At 36.6% G+C, this 27,466-nt stretch overlaps 2 protein-coding genes across 5 annotated transcripts in view; both read right to left on the bottom strand.

The window, feature by feature from the left end:
* LOC131788998 (uncharacterized) overlaps positions 1–27,466 on the bottom strand; it is a 75,519-nt gene that overhangs the window by 13,328 nt on the left and 34,725 nt on the right. The window lies entirely within an intron of this gene.
* LOC131796246 (uncharacterized) overlaps positions 1–27,466 on the bottom strand; it is a 96,990-nt gene that overhangs the window by 57,236 nt on the left and 12,288 nt on the right. For all 4 annotated transcript variants that reach the window (XR_010718424.1, XM_066170593.1, XM_066170594.1 and 1 more), the window contains exons 14-17: positions 26,297–26,401; positions 22,491–22,580; positions 21,852–21,941; positions 21,460–21,540 (exon numbers count right to left, since the gene is read on the bottom strand). Coding sequence is in view for 3 of the 4 variants with exons in the window: in XM_066170593.1 (XP_066026690.1) it covers positions 21,460–21,540; positions 21,852–21,941; positions 22,491–22,580; positions 26,297–26,401 (366 nt within the window). In the remaining variant the exon portion in view is untranslated. The remainder of the gene's footprint in view (positions 1–21,459; positions 21,541–21,851; positions 21,942–22,490; positions 22,581–26,296; positions 26,402–27,466) is intronic.

Here is a 27,466-nt window from a genome sequence, read left to right as displayed (position 1 = left end):
TTCTAGCTTAGTCGTCTAAATGATTGTTATGAATAGCTAAACACAATAAAAATATGCCAACGAATAAATAACTTTGAACGCTCAGTAATTTTTCTTTCCTTTTTTTTTCGAGGGGGAGGGGTTTAGAAATTAAGAGGGAGGGCTGAATGAGCTGTAACGATAAGTCTAGCGCGCGACGAGGTTCCTTTTGGCTTGGTATGTGCGTTTGATTTTCCTTGCCCTTTTCTGGCTGAGAATACCCAGCCTCTATTTTCTATGAATTGTAGGCTCTGTCAAAGAACAGAAGCAATCTCTAGATCTGTGCATTTTTTTTTTTGTACATAAGGTTTAGTGGAAAGGAAGAAGTGGAGAACGAGGTACGTCACAATAAAAACTAGATTTCCCTTTTCAGTTTATAAGAGCCTTTTACAGAAATTTCCCAAAGAGTTAGTGTCACTGTTTACTTGGCAGATTTGACTAGAAGTTTCTAGCACGAGGCCTTTCACTCATGTCGGCAAAATCCGTGGTGATGGAGATGAATCGAGTAGAAGAATTTACACAAGGTTGCTCAATAAAGTCTCAAACAAAGGTAAGAACTTAAATTTTAATATATTTTGACGATAGCGTTTGATTTTCCAATCTTGGCTGATACTATCCTTTAAGACATGCTTTAAATCTAACTTCCAATAACAAAAATTAAAAGCAAAAAAAATACTAAGCCAGAATATGTAAGTTATAACAGGAAGGACTTTGCATCAGACGCTGTTAAGGATATCGAACAAAGAACAGCCTTTTTTGTTGATTAGATCAATTGTCGATTACTTTAATTTGTGTGCCTAGTTACGATCTTAGTTACAATGTTTATCTTTTTCCCTATTGGTTTGAAATCGGATATTTTAGCGTCACCACGCGCATATAAAGCCTAAATTAGCGTCCCTATAAGCCAGAGTTTCGTAAGATTTCACCTTGAACAGCAATAACTTCGTCTTTCGTTCCAAACCTTTGGCACAAGCGGGACCGATATGTAAGTGATTTTGTTAGTTTTAATTCAATATGTTTAAGTTTAGTTTTTCACCTTGGGCGATAGCGCACATATGTACTGTGTTGTACAACAGTACAACTAATTATCTTGAAATCGAAGGAATATTTTAGTCTTTGGGCTGTTAACTAGACGCTCGCAAAGTAACGCCCACATTTTAGTCTTTGGGCTGTTAACCAGCCGCAAATGGTCATTGTGTAGCTGATCTTTGATGCTCGAGTAGTTTTAATTTAGCCTTTTATGATTTGTTTATGTTAATTCGCGTTAATTGTTGTTATTTTAATCGCGTTATCGACATAGGCACGTAAAGCGTTTCATTCATGCTTTCGTTATAATATTATTGCAATTTCAGTTTACGATCGTGATCGTGACCGTGATCTAAATAAACACCGTTGATAGTCATCTTGGTTTTCGTGGTTTCATTACGACCGGTAAAATAGTCCCACATCAGCGACACTTAGAAAACACGCATAGCGACACCCCTCGAAGTTTCCTCTTTCGTCGCAAGCGTCACAGACGCGTTCCCAAAATTTGAATAATAGAACAAAAATTATGTCATTCAACCAAGCGCTTTGAGATTATCTTAAACAACTAAGTGTCAAGATTGTAAAGGAAGGCGACGGAAAAATTTAACAAACGACCTTGAGATACTCTAAGTTTGTACAGATATTCTGAATGATTAAAAAAAAAAAAACCACGATCCGGATAGTTTAAATCGCTAGTTCACATCGGAAAAATTGAGTAATCTTCTTAACTTCCTGAACTTTGAAAGGACAAAGAATTTCGCACAGGTATCAAATGCATTGAAGTTAAAAATCTCCTGTTGAAATAACATGCCTATAAAAGCCGCAGCCCCGACGAAATTCATCCAAGAATCTTGAAATGTTGCAGTAACTCACTAGCATCGTTCCTATGCACTTTGTTTAATAATTCATTAAAAATTTGGTTTAAGTTCGAAGTACGGGAATGTAGCTGTTTGTTTTTTTGTTTGTTTGTTTAAAACAGTTTCGTGCTATTCCGCTGTACTGATATGAAAGGTGCCAAAATCAAATTGGAGAGCTACAGACCTGTTTCCCTAGCTTCTTTGTAAGGAAATTTGCGAGGAGATTGAAAGGAAGTCCAAGGCTAAATCCAAACATTTGGTTTTATGGAAAAGTGTTCCTGCCTATCGAAATTACTCGACACTTCCACACAAAGAACCCCCTAAACTAGGCTCTTGCGCAAGCCATTTAGAGTTTTGCTTTTGACCATGGAAGGAGTTACTTCTATTCATCCTGGACCAAATACAAACGGAAAAAGAACCTTCGTGTCCAAATAAAACGGATACGTGTTTTAGCCCGTGTTTCTTTCATTAAGGCTCTATTGACGGATTCAGTAAAAGATAGGATCGTAAAAAAACAAAACCACATTTATTAAATTTAACTGCAGTCCTTTCACATATTCAATGTCGTTGGTTAATATACTTCGCAGTTTAGTGTGGTCCTTTACAAAATATCAAATATATATGTAAAATATGATTTCTACTGAGAGTTGAGAATTTTGGAACAATAACTTAAATATTATCGATTAGATTACATCTACAGTACATTCTAAACTATTCCGGCAAATTGAAAAAGGGAGTATACATTGACTACGTAACCCGTACTGAAACAATTTTCTACCATTCGTATGTAATTTAAGAGTATTACAAAACTCCGCTCTTCATAAAATTTTCTACTAGGATGAAAAAATTAATAGTTCGAGTACAAGCTTTGCGTAAATGAATTACGAGGTAAAGTCCAAATAAACTCATTTGAAAGAGAATACAATTGGTTTTACAACGCCTGCATTTGGCTTCGAAAATGAACAAGGCAGGAAAAAACATTCCAAATATTTAAATGAAGCTTAAACATTATACTCTTGGAGTCTACTGACAAAAAATATGAAAGCCTTAAAAAAACTTGAGAAAATATGTTGTTATTTCATTTATACGTCACTAATTCATGTGGTCTTTTCAAAGTTTTCTTTTAGTAGACAACGATATTCTTTAGATAGGTTATCAAAATATCATTCAATATTCTTGGCATCTTATTACAGCTAAATCACCAGTATAACCCTGTAGCTAAAAACATTTTTTACAAAATTTTTGACACTGTTACCAACAGATCCTTTATACGAAATTACAGTTGCATTTATAGTCTAATTGATAAAACAGTGAAATTCGTCTATCCAACAATGAACGTTTAATAATCATTTGTGTCATGATACAGAGTCATTCTTCAATTCTTGATCGCGATGTTTCGGCTGCCTCACTGCTGGTCATTTTTAATACTCCGTTCAACAAGTGATAGTGACTAGAAGGTCAGTTATCGAATTAAGCACCTTGAACAATAATCTCTAAGTTGTCATTTATAAAAATGGAATTTATTTCATGACAAGCGAAACGTAACAGGGGGAACCTGTCAGGTCTCTGTGGCTCTGACTTGTTACTTGGTCTACTTTGTAGTTGAACGGGAAAGTTGTGCTCCTCTAACTTCCCAATCAGTACCAGTTAACATTTGAGACAAATATTTTTCGCCTTCATCTGTTACATTCCAATTTGCGCGGAGGTTTAAGCGCTGTAGTTTGCAGTTGGTATCAGTCAAGGCCTTACACAGGTGCTTGATTCCTTCATCTCCAAATTCATTGCCGCGTATGTCTAAACTTGTTAATGTACAGAATCCGTTGGTTAAAACTTCAGACAATTCTTTGATTCCTCCATCTCCTAATCTAATAAAACTGATTTTCAATTTGGTTAACACACAGTTACTGCTGGTAAGTGCATCACACAAGTGTTTAATTCCGTTGTCTCCCCACCGAATGTCACTGGCGTTTAAGCTTGTTAATCTGCAGTTAACGCTGGTTAGCGCGTTACACAAGAGCATGATTCCTTCGTCTCCTAACGTATTGTAACTGACGTTTAAGCTGGTTAATGTACAGTCAATGCTGGTTAGTGCGTTACACAAGTATACGATTCCGTTGTCTCCCCACCGAATGTCACTGGCGTTTAAGCTTGTTAATCTGCAGTTAACGCTGGTTAGCGCGTTACACAAGTGCATGATTCCTTCGTCTCCTAACGTATTGTAACTGACGTTTAAGCTGGTTAATGTACAGTCAATGCTGGTTAGTGCGTTACACAAGTATACGATTCCTTCGTCTCCCCAATAATTCTCACTGACGTTTAAAGTGGTTAAATGGCAGTCAATATTGATCAGCGCTTCACACAGGTATTTTAATCTTTGACTTCGTAAACCAATGCCATGCAGTGTCAAGCTGTAAAGTTCACTCTGAGGAAGCGCTGTACTCAAGTTCTTCAAACCTTCATCAGATATCCATCTCCTTGAGAGAATTAATCTGGTTACTTTCCAGTCCCTGTTGGTGATCGCTTTACACAGTGTTATCAAATCAGGGTCGTACTTTGTTTGCCACCCATTCAATATGCCTGAAGTCGAACTGTATATCACTTCATTAAACACCTCCTCGTCCTCGTCCTCGTTATGAATTATACCACACCAGTCCCGTGGTAGTTTAACCCTGGGGAGCTCATCTGTAAACAGCAGCACCACCTGCCATGCAACTTCTCTAATGTGAATAGTAAGGAATGCTATCAATTCGTCTTTATCCATTGCTTCTCGTAATTCCTCTAAGGCACGAGGTGGTTGGAATACTAAAGGATTAAAAAGAAAGAAATATTAATATTTTTCTTGAAAACATTACAGCGATAAAAACTACCTTTACATTGTTTTTGTCTAAAAACTGACAAAAAATACCTAAACAAATTGGAAACAAGAAAAAATCGAGTCTCCGTGTTTCGACTTATTGTTGAATCATCCCAAGTAAAAGGAAACCAGTTGGGAAAACAAGCAGACGGACAGAATGAAAAATAAAGGTTGTGCGATACCAAAAACATTAAGCTAGGTCCTTTTTCTTTTTTTTTTCCAAGAAGTCTTAAAATGTCAGCAAATCATTTGCGAAGGTGTAAATCATTGTCATAAAGTTTTATTCCAATATTATCTTTCCCCCACTAGTGATCTAAAACTCTTAGAGTCGAAAATGCGTGCGAGAAAAGTTGCATGCTGTTGTTGTTTTTTCCCAAATCTGGTTTTAAAGTTTCAGAACATTTTCAAGAACACAAGAGAAAAAATTGTTTTCACTTTGCAAACATAACAACAAAGTATTAGTGTTGATAAATGGAAAGAGACGTCTTTTTCTTGAAAACACGATCATAAAGTACTAAAGTTACACCACATAAGCGACCAGCTTTAACATCAGAATTCTATACACTTATGGACTGAGTAGAGGGGTCATGTCGGTCCGGCCTGATCTTACTCAGTCAATCAGATTTTTATTCCATGAACGCCGCTCTTCTCATTTTACTTCCTTCTCACGTGGACGCACGCTTGGCCTTGCAGCTTTTCATGCCCCTGCCAGGGCAACCGCGCACGGCCTTCATAAAGAAGTTCATTTACAAATATTTTTTTTTCCCTTATTAGGAACGGGCATTAGACCGCGCAGGTCATTTGATGATTATATAAAGGTACCAGGTCTACTGAGAATGAAAAAACCCCAACACAAGATCACAAATCTGGGTTAAAAGAAAAATTCCTTGACCATTACACAAACCTAGCATTTCTCAATAGTCTTACCACCGAATATAGATAGCTGGACATAAGTTTCAAAGCCAATACAAGCTTATTTTAACAATGTTAAGTACCTTGCTTGCGGAAGTGAAATTTGGCTGACTCATTTAATAAGTAGCTGACATAGTTCTGGAGTTCCTCGGGTAAACTGACATCAAACTTCGCCAGTCCTGATCTAATGGTCGGATACATGGCGTTCTCTAATGCTATCATGAAGGACACAAAAAGACACAAACTATTTTAGTACTTAAGGTCACATTCTCAGCTCAGAGAAATTATTAAAATGAGGAAACACTAAAAAGACAACGTAAGAGTTAATGTTGTCATTAACTGTGAAAGATCACAGACAAGCTTGGGGTCAAATTTAAATTTGTCATTTAAAGATACCACCAACACGTTTTGTCGATCGTTTCCGACATGGAACATTCATGCAAAAGTTCTTTAATGCACGAGCTACACGAGGGTCTCAATGGGGCGATGGCTTTTATGGCTAACGGTTAAAATTTTGGCCATGTTAGGGCTAACTTTTTCTTGTTAAGGAGTTAAAAAGAAACATTTCTTTGGTTAACTCTTTGTAATCTAACGTTATAGTTGAGGGAAAGGAGAGTTAGTCGAAAATTATCGCCCCGTGTCGTTACTTCCAGTGATCCCTAAAGTTCAGGAGCGGTGTGTGGCCTCGTGCCTTGTCTCTCACGTTAAGAAGATCTTGAATCCTTTTCAACATGGTTTTCAAAAGGTCAATTCTTGCGTTACTCGGCTTATTGAAGTATTCTATGATATTGGTAATGCACTGGACCGCGGGCTAGAATCAGACATAATTTACTTGGACTTTGCCAAGGCTTTCGATTCTGTGTGCCCGGCAAAGCTCGTGTTGAAGCTAAAAACGTTTGGAATCGATGATCCCCTACTCGCCTGGTTTTACTCATACCTAACTGGAAGGCGTCAAAGAGTGGTTATAAATGGAACTTTCAGTAATTGGACTGGCGTTGGGTCAGGTGTACCCCAGGAGTCACTTCTAGGACCGATTCTCTTTTTATTATTTGTAAATGACATGCCAAATGTAATTAATAGTGCGACGCTGGCTATGTTTGCTGACGATTCTAAATGTTATAGGATCATAAATAATGATGCTGATTTTTCGAAATGGCAGTAGGATTTAGTTTCACTTACAACTTGGTCCTTGTCAAATGAATTGTATTTTCAGCCTACAAAGTGCAGTAATCTGCGTATATCTAGGAAGCGTATTAGTTCATATCGTAGCTATAGTATAAATGGTATAGATGTGGAGGTTGTCTCTACTAAAAAAGATTTGGGGGTAGTGCTCGTAAATGACACCTCTCGGAAGGATCATATACTCATGATAGTTGCTAAAGCAAATAGGTTACTGGGCTTTATTAGAAGGAGCTGCGCAGGAATTGTTGGTAGTGTTCCGCCGTTGCGTCTTTACTGTTCATTAGTGTGTTCGCACTTTGGCTATTGCTCTCAGTTATGGGCACCTCAGTCTGTTATCAGCAATTTATTCTTAGTTGAAAATGTGCAAAGAAGAGCTACACGCTTTATACTAAAAAGAAATAGTAGTAACTTATCTTATAAGGATCGCTTAATCAAACTTAAGTTATTGCCGCTTAATTACTGGCTTGAATACCTCGACTTTGTTTTCTTTTTTAAATGTCTTCATGGTCATATTGATCTAACTTGTTCATTTAATTACTATTTTTCCTTTGTTACGAGTCAGATGCGTCAAGCGTGCTCAGGGCTGAACTTTAACATTAACAAAAATCATACATCAACATTTCGGGACTTCTATTTTAATAGGAGAGCAAATTTGTGGAACAATATACCTAATAATGTTAGGCAGGCTGAGTCTATTGACTCTTTTAAGCGTAAACTTAAGTCGTTTTATTTCAAGAGACTTTTCAACGTTTTTGATGGCGACTACTTTCTTACCTTTAAAATAATTTGTCCTAAATGTTGCCGGGTAAATACCCTTGTTGCGTGCACTTGTTAAGCAGCCTATTTAGTCTACTTATATTATTAGGTTATTTTAGGAGGGGGTTGGGTTGGAGCTTAAACCTAGTAGGTGACTTACGTCCTATTGTTTTTGCTACGGTACTGCTTTGTGCAAATCCTTAAATAAATAAATAAGTTAAGGATCTTGGAATTCACATCAAATCAAATCTATCATGGAGCCTGAAAACAAAGCAAACAGCGTGCTCCGATTTATAAGTCGAACAAAGGGCCCCAGGAATCCTAAATTGTTCTCGAAATTGTACATGAGTTTAGTACGTCCAATACTTCAGTACCTCTCTCCAGTGTGGTCTCCACACCTCAAAAAGGATTCGGCTATTTTAGAGAAAGTACAACGCAGAACACTTAGATATGCAATCAGAAACATTGCCCGAGATATGTTATATGAAGAGCGCTCAAAGGTCCTTAAATGGCTAACTCTACATCAGAGAAGATTATTTTCTTCGCTTACCGAGTGCTATAAGACGGCTAACAGTCTTAACGAGCTACACCCATTTGAGTATTTTACATTTGCACAAGATTCTCGACCATTAAGAACCAATCATCGCCATAAACTTAAACCATTGCCCGCAAAGCTAAACAGTTTTAAGTATTCTTTCTGTGCAAATATAGTCAATGAATGGAATAATTTACCTAAAGAAGTTTCAGAGGCTAAAACTCTGAACATTTACAAGAACAGCCTCAGACGCCATTTTACTAACGTTTTAGGAAATTTTGAACTATTTTACTGTGATTTTTAATTATTTTAGGAGACAAACTTGAAACCGGTAACCTCTTTTGTTTCCTTTTTACCTTTCAGTAAAATTTGAATTGTGAATAAACATTTATGTTATGTTAAGACTAACGGCTGAAATTCGTCAATTATTACGACTAACATCAAAATGTTTTTGCTATGTTAGCCCCCTTGAGACCTTCCTACATGTACTTAAGTTCACTCACATACATTAGTACTACATGCACTATTGAAGCAGCAATATGGTAAAGCTAATAACTTCTAGTAGCGCGACGTGGTCATCGTAACTCTGAGGTGGCTTACACAAAGGCTCCTGAACGTTCGACACACAAACTCAATTTACAAACTGCATGTGTACACCTTTTTCTGAATTAGAGCACAATTTGACGCTTGCGGGGCCTTAACACATCAAGGTTGTAAATGGATACGATTAAAAATGGCTAAGCACTCTGATAAAATGCTAGAGTTGTATCCAAGATTCACGACAGTACCGCGCACTGCAAGCGCGCACCACGAAACTACACAACATGAAACAGTACCTGTAATTTTGCATATGTACCAAAATTTGAAAGTTTCTAAGACTAGGATGAGCTTATCCTAAGAAGCTAGTTATTTTTTAACATGTGCTAAAAAGAAGTTCACTTTTGCCTGGTATTTTGTTTCTTTTCTTCTACAATATTTTTTTCTAGTGCAATGTGAGGTTGTCTCCTTTCTACATGACGGCTGATTGCTGGATTGCTAGGATTGCCACTCGTGAAAACAGTCTCCATCTGAGTGCTGGGTGCCATTGTAGTAATGTAATTTATATCTTAGGCCTCTAATGAGCATTGCAATTGTTAATAATTAATGCAGAAAAAGACTGCACGTGCAAGAGTTCCGTGGAAAAAGATACTTCGATAAAGAAGTGAGAGTATTTAATAGCATTCTGCTAAAATTGTTTTTTTCTCTAAATGTGCATTATTTATTCACCTTCCATCTTGACTTTCTCAAGTTCATGGAGTAGTCCAGATACATTTGCAGCGGTGAAAAAAAGGGAATGTGAACTACCTGAGAGAAGAAGTAAACAGCAAAATGGTTTAAAGAATTTTGAAACACCATTCTTGATTGATAACATTATATAAGAAGAGGGGGTTATCTTAAATATGGAGTAAATACACATTATCAACACGTAATGAGCAGCGCAGATGTTTTGCAAGTTGCATGCAGGGCTTAGGTATTGGAGAGAAAATAATAGGAGTCCTTTATAACAAACTAAAAGGAAGTGTGTCACCTTTCAGCATGTTACTAAAAAAACCAAGCCTGAAATACTGGTGGAACTACTTACATCACTTTCCATATTTCTTTTGCCCTTTTCAACAGAGTTAATACACATGTTTCACTCACCTTTCTCTCTTTTTCTTCGTGTAAGTATCCAAATAAGATTATCAAGTTGTTCTAGTTCATCTACAAGATCAGCAGTAAAGAGTTCAGGGTGAGGCAAAGTACCTGAAAGGAAAGGTAAACAGAGAGATACACTGTATTTAGCATTCAGTGCCTTACCTCGCATAAATGGTTAAAAACAGGCATTTAACAAACACTTCACATTGTACTAGGCTCATGTGAAGAACTGAAAGTATTAGATATCTATCTCACTTAATAATTATAAAGGAAGAGGGATCAGGTTTACTAAGGAATAGTTTCCCTTGAAAATGTATAATTTGAAGAAGGAGTGGAGACATTCATCAATAGTAATAAAATCAGATAACAGATTATTTTAAATAAGGAATAATTTTCCTTCAAAAGTGATAATTCGATACGGGGGTGGAAGCCTTTAACGGCATTCTTGGATTTATTTCTCTCTGATAATGAATCAATAAACATTTTATATTCACCTTCCACTCTGAGCCTCTGAAGCTTCATACGTAGTTCAGCTAGTTTTTTCTCAAGATCAGTAGTTGAAAGTTTAAGGACAGAAAAACTACCTAGGAGCAAAGGTACACAGAAATATATTTAGCACTAAGTACCTCACCTGATAAAAAAGTTAAAGCATGATAACATGTATCGAGGTCAAGTGAAAGAACAATAATGCAAGTTTTCCATTATATCATTGTGAAATAACCTATCTATAAATAATATTTCATTATCACATGCTACAGCCAATTTGATACTTCCTTTAACTGAGGTTGAGGATTAAGAGACAAAACTGAATTGAAAATATTTTCCTTAACAAAACTAAGTTACTGAATAACAGCTGAGAGCATTTCAAAGCATTCTTGGATGAAAGTAAAGACAGAAAAACGTTAATATCTCAGATAGGGAATAATTTCTCTAGAAAAATATGAATTCATTTCATAGCATTGAGCTATTTACATGGCTAAAATATTAAAAAATATATAAAAAGCAAACATTTTCAACACTAGGTCATCATCACCCTGATGATGACCTGGTTTTGAAAATGTTTGGTTTTTACCTATTCAATATTTTAGCTTATTTTTTAAACCTAAGCAAACTTTATGGACAGTTATTAGCATTCTTGTATCAGTTTCTCCCTAAAAATGACAAGATATGAATTTTTCTATTCACCTTCCATTCTCAGCATCCGAATTTCCTCAAATACTTGCTCTAGCTTTTCCTTAAGATCAGCGACGGGGAGAGATGAAGAACCTGAGAGCAAAGGTATACAGAGCTTTTCAAAATTCAGTGTCTGACTTTACACAGAAAAGATAACAACAGATATACTTGTGCAAACAGCAAATTATAGTCATGTTGAAGTAAAACAGTGTTAGATCTTCATTGTAACTCCATGATCATCGTTGAAAACAACCATTATGTATTTTTACCACATGCCGACTCAATGCCATCTTTAGCTAAAGTAGAGAATGAAACAATACCAAATTTGGATTAATCTACAGTCGACTCTCGCCCTGCGTACCCCTCACTACTACAGACACCTCGCCGCCGCAAACAAGAGCCAGCCCCTAGGGAAAAGCATGAAGAAACGAAATAAATTCCCTTTAAAACGGACTCTTCCTTTTATCGAAATGTAGACACTTTCAAGCCCCACAGCACGACATTTCTCTTGTTCTTTCTCTCGCTATAACAGACACTTAATACTTCATCCAAAATCCTAACAAACATACTATAAAGCGACATTATGAAAAAGGAAAATAAAGAAACCATTCTTCAATTGGGTGTGAACATGAGAATTTCCTGCTTGCGGCCTGATCTTTTTCCCGTTTGTGAGGCCACGTTGGAAACGTTATTTTATCTCTCATACCCCGTTATTACAGACTCTTCGCTATTACAGAAACTAAATCAGCCCGCCAGGGTGTTCGTAGTAATGGAGTCAACCCTCAGGGGTAAGGTACAAAGTGCAACTCATGGTGTTACTTTTAATAGTGACACGATAACAGGTCAAACCAACATGCGATTAACTGTTTGTATACGATGTACAAAATCTATCTTAACTACATCATTGTCACTTTTTTTAAGGCGTAATTTAGGATCAACACCGAAAAAACTTAGTTTATCATTATATACTGTTTCACCATCCTCAGCCTCTACCATCTTAATATTCCCTTACAGCAAAACACAGAGTGAGGGAAAACTAAATTGGGTGAAATTTCCTTTCAAAAAAATATTTTGAATGAGAACTAAATGTATTTAAAAGCATTCTTGGTTTAGATTTGCCATGAAATTTAATTTAACAGCATATTTTACTTCACCTTTTATCGTTAGAAGTTTCATATAAAGCTTTTCTAGTTTTTCTTCAAGATCAAAGGTGAAAGATCCAGGAAGAGGCAACATGCCTAAACAAAAAGGTATGTAGAGAGATATTACCATTTCTACTAATTAATAGTTGGGAAAACTTGCATTTAAAGATACTAGTAGGTACATGTACACTGTAGATTATCTACATTTAAGAACAGAAGCTTTAAAACCGAAAAAAAAAAAACTATTGAGAGCAACTGAAAAAGTAATCACTCTACATGTATGTAACGTTTCCTTAATTTATTGCAAGGAAACTCAGCACTACCTTTAACTAGAGAATGAGGCTGAAACACATTTCAAATAATTTGCATTGACAAGTATCATTTATCATAATTGCTGACAGAAGCATTCTTGCCTATTAATAACATTAATTTCTATTGTAAAAGATGACTAAAACCGCATTCACGTTCTTTTTTCATTTCTCATTTTTTTTCCCAGAAGTTTCATAGCTTCACTCCTAAAGCTTTTTAGGCCAATTTACAAACGGATGAATTCTTCCACTTCTTCAATGTCAATGCATCATTACAACAAGTCAGTGATTTGCTATGTTGTTTTCTTTTTTTTCTTGGAGCATGTCAGGGGGAACTGAACCCAAACTGGAACCCCTTGCTAGACTTCAACACGTCAGCAAAAACAACTGAAAGAAGTAAGCCCCACATCTTTTTATTCATTTCAAGGTGGTTTGATATCAGTTTTAAGGGTAGATCAACTAAATCCACTTAAAAGCGGGTACTTTTCCCGATAACAAAGGGAAAAACTCAACAAACATGAAGAACATTAAATAGTTGATAACTTACAATACAATACAACTTTTTACTTGGCTTACTGGTAGTACCTGAACATAATGAGCAACATGTTTCAATTACATTAACTTCAAAAATAATTCAAACTGAGCATCCTGTTCACCTTTCCTTCCCCAAGGTTCTTCTAGTTCTTTTCCATGACCAGTGGTCGGTATCACAATGAGGGGTGAAGTACCTAAGGGTAAAAATGCAGAGAGAGATTAGCATTCACAGCTTCTCTTCAGATGTTTTGTTCTCATAATTGGAACTGTGTACAATTATATTAATTAATTGATGCCACATCATTGCACTGAGATAATTCTTCAAGTAATTATAACATAACCGTTATTACTGTTCACAAGCTTTCCATATAACTTAATATAAGTTTTTTAAATTTCCTTTTCACCTTCCAATTTCGCTGTCTCCATAATCTTTGTTTGCTGTTCACTTTTTTCCCATTGTTCTTTTGTTAGTGGACTTTCACTGGTTGAACTTGTGGAGTGGAATTCAGAGGACAAAGCACCTAAAATCAGATTTACAAGATGACAAACATTTTGAACCATAAACATACCTCAAACTATTTTTAAAAACACCCAACATGTAAAAATAGGTCCTCAATGCGTACTTGTGTGGGATTTCATTGACAAAGTGTTTGCCAGGGGTTTTTGAGCGGAAGCAAACCTGTCTCTCACCGTGAGTCAACTGTGCTACAGGGGTGATATTAGGCCTGGAATCAACAGTCTGAATAGTAATTTTTGTGCGGGAATTATTTGAACAAATACAGATTCACAGGAGGGATCTGGGGTATTAACTTATACTTTTATCAAGCAATATGCCTTTCCCTCCCTCCCTGGAAGCTTTTTTGCGTGTTTTTGAACGTTTGGTAATCGTCTTCAACAAATAAATTACCTCTTGGTGGCTTAGGCTATTTATTTGTTTATACGGCAATACTGGAAATACTTGGAGCAGTAAACATTTTCGTAACAGTCATTGGAAAAAAATTGAAAAAATTTCTGCCACTACTTTTTAACTCGTGGATACACGATAGCGTAGAAACGAGTTCTTGTGGCGCTCTGCGATATGCAAATTAGCGTGGACTCTTCGTAATTAGTCGTAATTAGTCGGCTTCGAACTCGAGATCTATCCTTCCGAAGAAGTAAGTCCAAAGTCGTGGCGCTATTATGATTGCACTGATCGTTGCGATATTTATTGTCTTTACACGCCTGTTTCGACATTTACTATATTGAAATGGACTTCAAATGTTTCAGATTAGTGCTATGATCAACTTAAAAACCAAATTTGAAGGGTCTTCGAATCGTCCATGCGCTAAACATAACGAGGACCAGTGAGAATCACGAAGAGTTTGTGCGTGACAGCAAGCCGTTGACACAGAAATTCCCACGGAAACATGTACCCATGACATAAAAAAAATGGTAATTTGCAGCATTATTTCTTTCTACGCCAATTTGGGTCTTTCCGTTGTAATCGTTTCGTTTTGTTATTCTTCTATGCAAACGTGACTGTTTTGATGGTAAGAATGAAAGATGATCGCTTTCAACAAGTCGTTGCCGAGCACGTGACTATAATCTGGCCGGTGTTGTTTTGATCACTTGACTATCTTTTTCGCTGAAAATACAGGACGATTTCCTATTTCAAGGAATGCTTTTCCGATTAATTTCTATCGCATCGGTGTAAAAAAGTACAGGTATATGGGTGTTCTGAAAAACAAAAGGGAAATTCAAAACTACGAGAAATTGCGAGTAATCGGCCTCTTCTGCTACACGCGGGTTTTTTTGGTGTAACATGCGTGTGTTTCCCATAAGTTACAAGCACTTTACGCACGTGGGAATGCTGCAATCACGAATTTTAGATTACGTGAAAGTCACACATGTGGTTGTTTGTGGAATAATTGTTTAATGCAGGGTTGTCAATAAAGGTTGCAGTTAGAAATTAGCCAAGATGCTAAAGGAGCTGCCTTGAAATTTCAAGACTGTGTGTTATGTAGTTTATTTTTGTCTTTTGTAAATGGTTGTTAAACTGGACAACTCTTAGAAAGATGACTTCAAACTTAATTTTAAAAGGCCTGTTCTGGTACCAAATGAATAAGCAGCATTTCCTTATTAATAGTTTTGCAAGTTTCTCATTACAAATTCCTCTGAAAAAAGGGAAACAACTCTTTTCATAACTATTTACTGCTTTCTTTTGTTGCTCTCTTAACTTAAAAACAATGTAAATCATGATAAAGTAATTTGTTGTAGGACACCGTGAAATGAGGCCCAAACAGCTTTATGATCTGTGAAATATGTTTCTAAAACATCTGCTTGTATATCAATGTTAGATATATTTGTATATATATGATCAATTACTGTGTTGTTGTCAGTTGTATAAGTTGATATGAACTGTTTGTAATGGTTATCCCTCACTAGTAAATTATACAAAGGTCTTCTGTCTGTTTCAACAAGCCAATTTATATTAAAGTCTCCAGTAATGATATTGTTGTCTGGTGAAATGTTATTTAATACCTCAGTTATTGCTTCATAAAGTTGTCTTACAGGCACGTTTGGGGAGTGATATATCCCTATGATTGTCCAATCCTCAAGACTTGCTAACTTAATTACTGTTATTTCAACACCGTGTATATTGTGACAATAGGGGTATCCAGGTAAGTATGGGATTTTACTGTACACAGCTGTACCACCATAAGACCTTGATCCATTGCTGGAAATAAGGTTATCATTACGGAAGAGAACATAACCAGCAATGTCATACATGTCATTATTATCTTGAGAATTAAATCTTGTTTCTGTGAAAATATTGATATCAGCACTTAGATAAATTAAGTCTTTATGTATATCTTCTATGTGTTTGTGAAGAGACCTTACATTAAGATAACACAGTTTAAGAAGGGAAAATGTTATGTCATGGAGAGGGGAGATGCAAAGCTTAAGTTTTGCAGTTGTTCTTAATCTCTCCATCTGGATTAACAGCAATCTTGCTTTCACACAGATCAGAAATATATAGGCCTTCTATAGCAGTCACTCTACTGAGTCCCACATAATGTATGTGTGGAATAGTATTTCTGGTTCTAAAATCCACAACAACTCTACTGTCAGTATCACCTTGTGACCTGTGAATTGTTTTTGCTGCTGCGGGACGCAGTGGAAATTGTTTTCTAACAACTTGTGCTGTTCTGTTTCTACCTACCACAAACTGTGTAGTCACAGGGTTTACTGGGGTCCATGTGTGTTCAATTCCTTGTACATACAAATGTCTTTTTTCATTCCTTGTTTTCTGACCTACAACTGAGTGGTCAAATTGTACCCATACAATACCAGATGGTTTGGTTTGTTGATGTAACTGAACTAGTTTAACAACATTTCCAGCGCCATTTGTCATGCCATCTTCGGTTCGTACATTCATGACAAGGTGTGTTCTTTCACCCTCAGCAAGACAAAGGGTTGAGGCTAACTGTTTTGTTTTTCTTGGATCATTGGGTATTTGTCTTAGTATTTTGTTTCTTAGCTCTGGAGAGATAGCTCCAATAACACTATCTTGAGTATTTATTGTGAATTTGTTTCCTGTGGCTGCATTATGGGCCCTTTGTTTAAATTCATCTACTTTAGCATTCTGTATAAATAAGTGAGGTGCATCTATTGGGTTGTTGATGTCTTCTTGTATAGCTCTCTTTAAGTTTTGCAATGTCAGCTACTGTGTGTTTACCTTTACGCAACCTATTAAGTAATTCTACAAACACTTTGCTGTCTCTTTGACCCATGATTTCATTAAGTTCAAACATTTTAAAGTGTTTATGCCATAAACTGGGAGAAAGAACAGCATAAATCTACATTTTTGAGGTCTTTGAAAATATAAGCATCCATAACAGATTCTAATTGGAATAACTCACCAATAGCAATTATGCTCACACCTCCAAAATCCTCTCTACAGCCTTTTATATCTTTAAGCCTATTGTTTAGCTGTATTGCAAACATACCATTTCCTACCATTGAGATTTCATCAACAAAAATCAATTGACTTCTCAAAGTGTTTAGTCTACTTGAATCAAGCTGTTTGTAATTTCTCAGTGATTGATTGGCAGGAATGGCCAGAGTGCTATGAAGAGTGTTACCCTTAAGCTTTACCAGTTGGAGCTAATAGTATAACTTTGATCTGATGAAAATCATCACCAGCTCTAGTGTTATAATACTTAAGCACTGCCTGATACAAAGCTTTTGTTAAATGCAATTTGCCAACACCAGCCCCTCCACTGAGGAAGCAGTAGAAAGGGGTTTCTGAGGTTTTAATCTGATATAGAATGTGATAAAAAATTATTTTTGCTCTTTATCGGGTGTCTGGACCATTTGACGAAAATCGAAATCAGGTAATTCATTCAATATCTGTGGTTCATTATTCAGCGATGTTGATGGAATGTTGAGATCATCAGAGAGGTCATAGTTTTCACTAAAATCAGGATGTAAATCTTCATGAGATCCAATCCTTGAACGGAATTGGTCAATGGAGATCCCCATATTTACTTGTGTGCTTGAGCTAGCAACAACAACAATCCAACTAACTAGAAACTCAGTTTATTAAAATAGATAACACTCTTGACAGTTCAAGGCAAAAAATAGTTTCTTTCAGTTTGTGACACTTTGAGACACTCGTGAGACATTTTGAGACACTCGTGAGACACTTTGAGACACTCTGAGACTCTTTGAAGCGCAACCCGCACAAATACATTCAAGCCGACAAATGTTGGCTTGCGAGAGTACAATGACTCCTTTCAATCTGGCACAACCCGCATCGAAGGTCCAAGCCGATAAATGTTGGCTTGTGAAAGCGTAAAAGCTCCTGTGCAACCTGCACTGAACACAAGCCGCGTTTCAGCGTGTTGGCTTACGTGAAAAAATCTTCTGTTATAGACATCTGAAGAAATAACGAAACAAACGCCTCAGATTATGAAAGAAAGAACACAAACTAGGTGTACAAACGTAATCGCCTTTCGTGAGAGCTTAATCGTGAAGCTCCCACAACAAAATTGAAAAGTTAAAGCACGCAAAGAACCCGTGAAAATATGAAATGACTTATCCTTACCTTGGAAACAAAAATCCCCAAGAAACAAACATGAAATTCCGAATAAGTTCTCCAAAACCCAACGACTGAGAAGAGAAATGGCCGCCGTACAATACACTATGAAAAAACGCCGACTGGAATCCAGTCTTCACGGCTCACTGAACGCAAATAAAACCACGTGACAAGCACTTCTCTCTCGTGGACAAATAAATAAAGAAATAAAGAAATAAATTTCGCGGGCCTTGACAAAGTGTGGGAAATCCCACACAAAAACTAGAAATTTTTTCTTTCATAGCCCCTCCAATGAAAATCTTGCAAAAATCTGTTCAGAGGTTTAAAGAAAAATTTTTTCAGTTGACCATTTTGACGACTGACTGTTGAAATTTGTCAATTTTTATGCCATTTTACGGTTAACGGTTAACTACATTGAGACCCTCCTACATGTACTAAGGTTTACCGACTAAGCAATTATATACATATATATACATGTGTGTGTGTGTGTGTGTGTGTGTGTGTGTGTGTGTGTGTGTGCGTGTGTGTGTGTGTGTGCGTGCGTGCGTGTGTGTGTGTGTGTGTGTGTGTTTTGTTAACCAAGCATGAGGTCAAGATGGCGGAATATTGGACCAAGACGAACTCGAGGTCCATAAAAACACAAAAAGATTTCACTTTATTAAGAATCAAGAATGACTTTTTTATTTCAGGAGCACGGAAAGAAAGCAAACTGTGTTTGTAGCACAATAAACTCACGCAAGTCATTCATGATGTCTTTGTTTTGACAGTCTTCTGTCCCTTTTTTCCACCTCCATCACCGAGATTTGTAAGTCACCTTAGCACAGTGTTTTTTCTTGTGTGGAATCTAAGCGGGCAATCCCAAGGGGGCAGCTTAGATAGTCAATCCCAACACAGGATTCTCTTCATATTACCCACAGGTATGGCTAGCGATAGTATATGGTAAAGTTAATAACGTCGGGTAGCTTATGTGATTATTGTAACTCTAAGGTAGCTTCCACAAAGGCTCTTCAACGTTCAAGTAACAAAATCCAAGTTACAAACTGCATGTGTACACTGTGTTACGGCTTTGACCCGGACAATAAAGTTTGCAGTGCCTCAACACACTGAAGGGTGTAAATGGATACAATTAAAAACGCCTTGGCAATCTGATAAAATGATGGAGTAGTATCCACTACAATACCGCGCACTTGACACTTGTGCAGATCTAAACCACTGTACGCGCGCATCACGCCAACTGTGCATAACATGAAACAGTACCTGTAATTTTGCATATGAAGCAAAATTTGAAAGTTTCTAGGACCAGAATGAGCTTATCCTAAGAAGTCAGATATTCTTTTAAAATGCACTACGAGGAAATTCACTTTTCCCTTGTATTTTGTTCCTTTTCTTCTACAATTTTTATTTTCCAGTGCAATGGGAGGTTTTCTTCTTACTACATGACGGCTGATGGCTGGGTTTCCAGGATTTACCACTCGTGAAAACAGTCTCCACCTAAGTGCTGGGTGCCAATGGAGGAACATAACTGATGTATAAGGCCTCCAATGAGCATGGCAATGGTTAATAATTACTGCAGTGGAAGGCTGCATATGCAGGAGTTCCCTGGAAAAAATTTTACAGTACCGCTTGCGTATATGTTAACTGCGTAGACGAATTACGTACGCTCAGACTCAGGGTAGTCAGACGCGCATATACGATTGTTTTGCGCGCACGGTCGAAAAAATGCGCGACTCATGTGCCTTTGTTATTCAGTGCTATAAATTTCCTTTGTATTTCATAGTTGTGTAAAACAAAGAACTTTTAAGTTTGAAAATGCGACAAGTCGACAACGGAAAACTCACGTAATTTTATTCATTGCAATCGGCGCTCGCTTGAGCGTTTACGCACAGAAATGTAAACAGTTTCATTTTGCATCGCACGTGATGATTTGTTTGGTTGCGGAGCGCATTATATTACTACAATGAAAGGTCAAGTTATAGTAAATCGCAATGTCAAAGACGAAGATTCGAAGATAATAACATAAAATACTGGCCTACTCCTGCTGAAAGCCCGGACATGAATCCTTTAAAGCTCCCCTGACACGAACTGAAAACATTCGCTTGCGTCGCGTTGTCAAGCCAACTAACAAGGACGAACTTGTCGCGGGCATCCATCGGTTGAGGGACTCTGGGACTGCTGCTGAGTGCTGTAAATACATTAGCCACCTCCGAAAAGTTACTTACTGTAGTCCAACGCGAAGGAAGAGCCTAGTAACAGCTTCCTTTAATGAAAAAACGGCTCCTTTAGGAGCCACCAATTTTTCAAAAGTCCTGGATTACTGTGTTGACTGACATAAGTATCGCCGTATTGATGTTTTGTCCAATTGCACGCGTCTGCGAGTCTCATACAAACTTGAACTAAATGTACCCTGCATTTAATTTTTCCCTTCCCTTTAATGAGCAATTTGGTGAACATCGCTCGATGATTTTACAAATTTTAAAACAAGAAGCAAATCCGGTTTCCAATAAGAACAAGACGTAATCGTGACAGGTAACCATACTGTAACACAACACCATTAAAATGAGCTAGAACTTATAAGTTTTTGTATAAATGGCGCGATGAATAAACCAGGTTTCGAGAATAGCATGTTCACCAATGATAAAGCTATGAAATAAACGTTCACGCGTGGGTTTGCATTAAGAATGCGACAGCTGGTTACAAACGGACGCTTTAGCTGATTCTAACGAATTACAATACACCGAGAACGAATTCTCAAGGCCGTTGTCACGGATGTTTTTTTTATACGAAGTGACAAATTTTGATAAAAGAATTCCGTTGGAAAATGATAAATCATTCATATATTCCTATTACGAAGTCGCAGTAGTTTGTAACAGCATATCGGGAAGGTCGGTTAGAACGGTGATTGAAACGAACAAGTTTTCTTGTCGTTGGTAGCAGTGTAGTATTTTACTCCTGTTACATTGTAGCCAAAAAAAGCATGCAATTGCGAATTTAAAAAAATGTGCACGTCAAAAAATTGCACGTGCGCGCATAAGCTTGATACGTCTGCCTCTTTAGAATATATGAGGTAATCATTTTGTTTTTCTATTCTATTATTTCTATTTTCTATTTTTTTCTATTCGTTTTTCTATTTAGCCTATTCTTTAAAACGGTAAACTGCCAACAACAGAAAAACAAAGGATTACCTCATATATACTAACGAGGCAGACGTATCAAGCTTATGCGCGCATGTGCAACTTTTTGACGCGCACATTTTTTTAAATTTGCATTTGCATGCGATTTTTGGCGCGTTTTATTCGCGTTTTTTGGTTAATGTATACACGAGCGGTAATATAATTCTACAAGGAACTGGAAATATTTTAATAGAATTCTACTACAATTATTTTCTCAAAATGTGCATTATTTATTCACCTTCCATCCTCCTTTTCTGAAATTTCTTGAGTAGTTCGTCTACTTCTACTTCAATGGTGGAAAAAGTGGGAGGTAAAGTACCTGAGAGAAGGTAGCAAAATGGTATAAAGCATTTAACAGCATTCTTGGTTGATAGCATTATATAAGAGGAGGGGTTAGATCATTCCATGTTTTAACATGTAATGGGTGGTGGAGATATTTCGCAAGTTGCATGCAGAATTTCGATATTTGAGGGAAGATAATATAATTAGGAGTCCTTTATGACAAACTAAAACCTTTCAACTTGTTACTTAGAAAAACAAGCCTAAAATACTAGTGCAACCATTTCCTTGTATCACTTTCCATATTTCTTTTGCCCTGTTCGATGGAGCCAATACACATGTTTTACTCACCTTCATCTCTTTGTCGCTCAAGTTCTGTGAGTAGTTCTTTTAGTTTTTCTTCAAGATCAGCAGTTAAGAGTTCAGGGGAAGGCAAAGTAACTGAAAGGAAAGGAAAACAGAAGGATACACTGTATTTAGCATTCAGTGCCCTACTTCACATAAATGATTAAAAACAGGCACTTAACTAGCACTGTACATTGTGTTGGGGTCATGTGATAGCACAGTTATAGTGTCAGTTTTCTGATTAATCTCCTATGGTCATTCTTGAAATCAACCATTTAGAAAAATTCTCTTATCATAATAAGCCAGAGCCAACTTAATACAGCACAGAATTAGCAAAGACTAAATTAAGAAAAATTCCGTATAAAAGCTAACACTTTACATAATAGCCAAAAGTATAACACAGCAATCTCACTTAATAACTGTACAGGAGGAGATGTCATCTTTACTTAGGAATAGTTTCCCTTGAAAATGTATGATTTGAAGAAGAAGTGGAAGCACTCATCAATAGAAATAAAATCAAACAACAGGTTCTTTTAAATAAGGAATAATTTCCCTTGAAAAGTGATAATTTGATACAGGGGTGTTTAATAGCATTCTTGGATTTATTTCTCTCTGATAATGAATCGATAAACATTTTATATTCACCTTCCATTCTGAACATCTGAAGCAGCTTGCATAGTGCAGCTAGTGTTTCCTCAAGACAAATGGTTGAAAATTTAAGGACAGGAAAACTACCTGAGAGCAAAGGTACACAGAAATATATTTAGCACTTTGTGCCTCACCTGATATGAAAATTTAAAGCATATCATGTATAGAGGTCTTGGGAAAGAACAATGAAATAAGCTATCTTTAAGTATTTCTTCATTATCACATGCCACAGTTAATTTAATACTACCTTTGACTGAAATTATGGATTTTGAGGCAAACCTGAATTGAAAATATGTTCCTAACCAAAACCTGAATAATAACCTAACCTAACCTGAATAATAGCTGAGAACATTTAACAGTATTTATGGATGAAAGTAAAGACAGAAAAAGGTTAATATCTTAGGTAGGGAATAATTTCTTTTGAAAGTATTTACTGGAAAAAATATCAAAAAATTTAATGCCATTGAGCTATTTACATGGCTAGAATATTTAATCTTCATGGTGATGTTTACCTAGTGTTGAAAATGTTTGATTTTTTACTTTTTCAAAAGTAAAAGTAGATTACCTTTATTTGAACAAAAATGCTCTAAAACCGAAAAAAATCTGTTGAGAATAACTGAAAAACTGTTCAGTCTAAATGTTTAAAATGTTTTGTAAATATCATCTTGAGCATGTCATCTACAAATTCCTTTAACTAGTCGATCCGAGAGGGGTTCTTGATAGACTTGAAGTCGTATGTGTCTTAAGAGCGAGTGGTCGTATCAAAGTTGAAGAAGAAGTAAGCTTTCCAGTGCATTGTGCGTAGAAACTACTCGATTTTTTCGACGTGGCGTTGTGAGAAATCGTTTTGCGATGGTTGAATATTCCTATACCATCACGAAACAACTTCTTACGACGCCTCGTCGAAAAAACCGCGGCAAATTTTCTGTTATCTGTTTCTCTCGGTGTGGCGTTTGAAAAGGCCAGTCCGTCTTTTCGGTAAAGTCTTATGTTGATGTTTCGAAGTTGGGAAAGGAGGAAAGGCTTCCTACAAGCTCGCATGTTTCAGCACCGTCGTGGCTGCCCATTGGGACGTCAAATGTTGTATCGACCTTCTTTTACCAAGGTTGCTGTTTGTGCATAAGGATCGACTGTTTTGCATGTGTTACATGATGTTTCTTCGTCGTTGGTGACGTCGTAGGCTGAAGCAAAGTCGAGTACTCTGTTCAGGAGGTCTTGGCTAATGGAGGGATATAATTCTTCGATGTCAAAGTAAATAAAACTGTGTTTTTTTTTTGTTTTTATGGCTTTAAACCACTCGATCACAGATGCCGTGTTGCTCTCGTGATTTTGTTGATGATTCTGTCGAGGATTGCTTTGCTGCCAATCTCGGATTTGGTGGGGCTGATTAGTCGGCAGGTCGGTTTGTTAACGAAGTTCGGTTTGTAGTCTCTTAGAGTTATGAATGATACAGTACCCCTCGCGTATGTGTTAACTGCGAAGACGAATTACATACGCTCAGACGCACGGTAGTCAGGCGCACATATACGATTGTTTTGCGCGCACGGCGGAAAAAATGTGCAACTCGTGTGCCTTTGTATTCAGTGCTATAAGTATCCTTTGCATTACATTGGTGTGTAAAACAAAGAACTTTTAGGTTTGAAAATGAGACGAGTCGACAACGGAAAATTTACATCATGAAAAAAGCTATAATGTTACACTAAAGCATGTCACATCGCTTCGCGAATTTATGGAATAACGAGTAGAAGCAGAAGATTTGCTTGATTTGAGTTGATGATGAATTAGCTGGGAAGGAAAATGTCACTTACACAAGGCATCGAAACACGGGTATAATTAAGCGAATAACGAAGCGAATACTCACTAATATTGCTTCCCAATTTCGGGCAACCCTAAAAGCCGGAACGGCCGAAAGGCGGAATGGCGGAAAATAGGTAAAACAGCCCCATACTATTGTAAAACAAATCTGTTTTCCTGACGGCAATGTATTGTTTTTGTCGTTGTTTTCTCTATACTAGAACTGAATGCATAATGTAGTATGGGGCTGTGCGGAAATTTTACCAAAAATGACCCTAAATCCTAAAACACAGAACGGCGGAAAATGACCCCAAATCCGAAAACACGGAACGGATGTTATGGCATGTTGCGCAAACTGTTTGAACAAAGACTCTCAAGCGCTTGGCACATTCATCCCCACAACGATAACGCGCGTGACTAAAATTAAGTATTATTAATTTTTTTCTTTTACTGAGTGGTATGAATAATAATGAACCATTAGGCATGAAAGATGGCTGCGTTTTCGCGTTGTACACCTGTTTAAATACCTTTTGTTGAGCTAAATTTGTCATGAGTGTTAGTCGCGGCATAAAAAGTCGCACAGCATGTGAAAACCGACATGACATAATATATATATTTAGACAAGCCTAAAAGCGGAGCTCGCATTTTTTTTCCCGCACGTCTCTTCAACAAAACTAAAGCCCCTACTATGGATAAAGTGCATGGTGATATTAGTGGATTTTCATTCGCAACTTCTCCGTGTCCGTGTAGAGGACTGATTATAAGATGGTGCCCGTTGGCCGCGCATGCTAAAAGTAGCACCTTGTACGGTCGGTCGTACGGTCGTACATCCAAATTTTTTCGGCTTGATGGGTTACTACTATTTTGTATAATTATGGGGCTACGCTCTGCGAGCTCCGCTACAATAAAAAATTGCAACTTTGACGATCATGTGTAAAAGTACGCACGAGTGACCATGAATGACCACCAATGACCATGAGTGAAAAAGCGGGGAAAAGTTAATCATTAACCAAAATAAAAACAACAATAAGAAAAATATTGCAGCGAATTTAATGGGATATATTAAACGTAAAAGAACTGTAGCCCTCATTCAATAAAAACCCCGAATAAAAGGAAAAAAGGTAAATGCTTCGATGTTTCCGTTTTTCGAATCATTTCTTGACTGTGCATGACACGTGATTTTATTGCAAGTTTTTAAGAAAGCTTAAGACAAGATCTAAATTTCTGTTAAGTTCGAATGTGATTCTTTCCTTGTATTCTGTAATAAGTAAAGTCTAGTTGTCAACGCTTCATTCATAGTTTGACCTTTAGGCCGTCGACTGAAGTAACGCAATCGTATCGTTTTGCCGAAAAAAATAACTCCCAGAAATGTTTTAAGGATCTATTGATTAAATTAATATATTGATTATATTAAATATATATTTTTAATTAGTCATTCAGAAAGCTTAAAATACTTTTTTGTTGGTTGTATAAATCAGCCCTACAGTTCTTTTTCCAACTATTCTTTTTCCTTTAATATTTCCCATAAAATTCACTGTCATATTTTTCTTATCTAATCAATTATTTTTATTTTAGTTAATGATTAACTTTTTTCGCTTTTTTACCAGTGGTTACTAGTGGTCACTCGTGTTTACTTTTAGACATGATCCATTTAATGTTTCCCTTCCTTTTTTCGAGCAATTTGGTGAATATCAATCGATTATTTAACAAATATTAAAACAAGAAGCAAATCCGGTTTCTGATAATAATTTGCTTATGAATAAGAACAAGACATTGTTGTGACAGGTAACCATACTGTAACAAAACACCAGTACAGGGAGAGATTAGCATTCACAGCCTCTCTTCAGATACGCTGTAAGTTGTTCCCCATAAGTTGTACTCTTAAAATAATACTAATGCCACATTACTGCATTGAGATCATTCTTCAAAGCTTTGTTATATAATAAATTGTTATTACTATTCACAACAACTTTCCTTAACAACTTAATGTCTTTTAATTTTGTTTTCACCTTTCTCATCAATCTTTGTCTTCTGTTTCCGTTTTTTCAGCTCTTCTTGATTTTGTGGACTTTCACAGGTTGAACTTATGGAGTGGAATTCAGAAGATAAGGCACCTAATATAAGATTTAAAAGAAAACAAATAGTGAGGTAACCACTAAATACTGACATTCAAAACCATACAACACACCTCAAATCATTTTTATAAAAACCCCACATATAAATACAGGTAACATTTTCTTTTATAGCTCCTTCAACTAAAATCTTGCCAATTTTTATTTAGCTTGTTTTATTTTATTTATATTTGGAGCCAAAGATAAATACAACCAGACAGAAAGGAAATGACAATGCCAAAGTTGGATTAATCTACAGTTGACTCTACCCCTGTGGTCACCTCACTATTACAGACACCTTGCCACTGCAGACAAGAGCCAGCCCCTGGAGAAACACATACAGAAATGACTGAAATAAATTCCCTCTATAACAGACTCTTGCTATTGCAATAATGCAGACTCTTTCCTACCCCCCAGCATGACTTTTCACTTGTTTTTTCTCTTGCTATAACTGACATTTATTTACTCTGTCCAAAATCATGACCAGCATATATGCTATGAACCGACATTATGAAAAAGGGAAATAAAGAAACCATTTTTCAATTGGGTGTGAACATATGAAATTTTCTGCTTACAGCCAGATCTTTTTCTGGTTTGTGGAAACTTTATTTCATATGTTAAGAAACAAAACAAATGTTTATTTCTCTTGTACCCCATTATTACAAACTTTTTGCTATTACAGACACTAAATCTCCCCCCAAGGGTGTCCACAGTGATGGGAGTCAACCTTAAGGGGAAAAGTACAAAGAGGAATTTATGGTGTTACTTTTAATAGTAACATGATAACAGGTCAAACCAACATGAAATTAACAGATTGTAAACAATGTACAAAATCTACCTGAACTATATAACTTTCAACTTTTTAAGTCATAATTTGAGACCAACATAAAAAAAGACGTAGTTTGTCATTACATACTGTTTCACCAACCCCAGCCTCTGTCATCTTAATATTCCCTAATAGCAAAAACAGAGTGAGGGAAAACTAAACTGGGTATAATTTCATTTAAAAAAAAATATTTTGAATGAGAAGTAAATGTATTTAAAAGCATTTTTAGTTTAGCTTTACCA

This window comes from Pocillopora verrucosa, chromosome 8 (genome assembly GCF_036669915.1).
Source record: "Pocillopora verrucosa isolate sample1 chromosome 8, ASM3666991v2, whole genome shotgun sequence".
NCBI lineage: Eukaryota > Metazoa > Cnidaria > Anthozoa > Scleractinia > Pocilloporidae > Pocillopora > Pocillopora verrucosa.
This window is presented reverse-complemented; position numbering and strand designations above follow the sequence as displayed.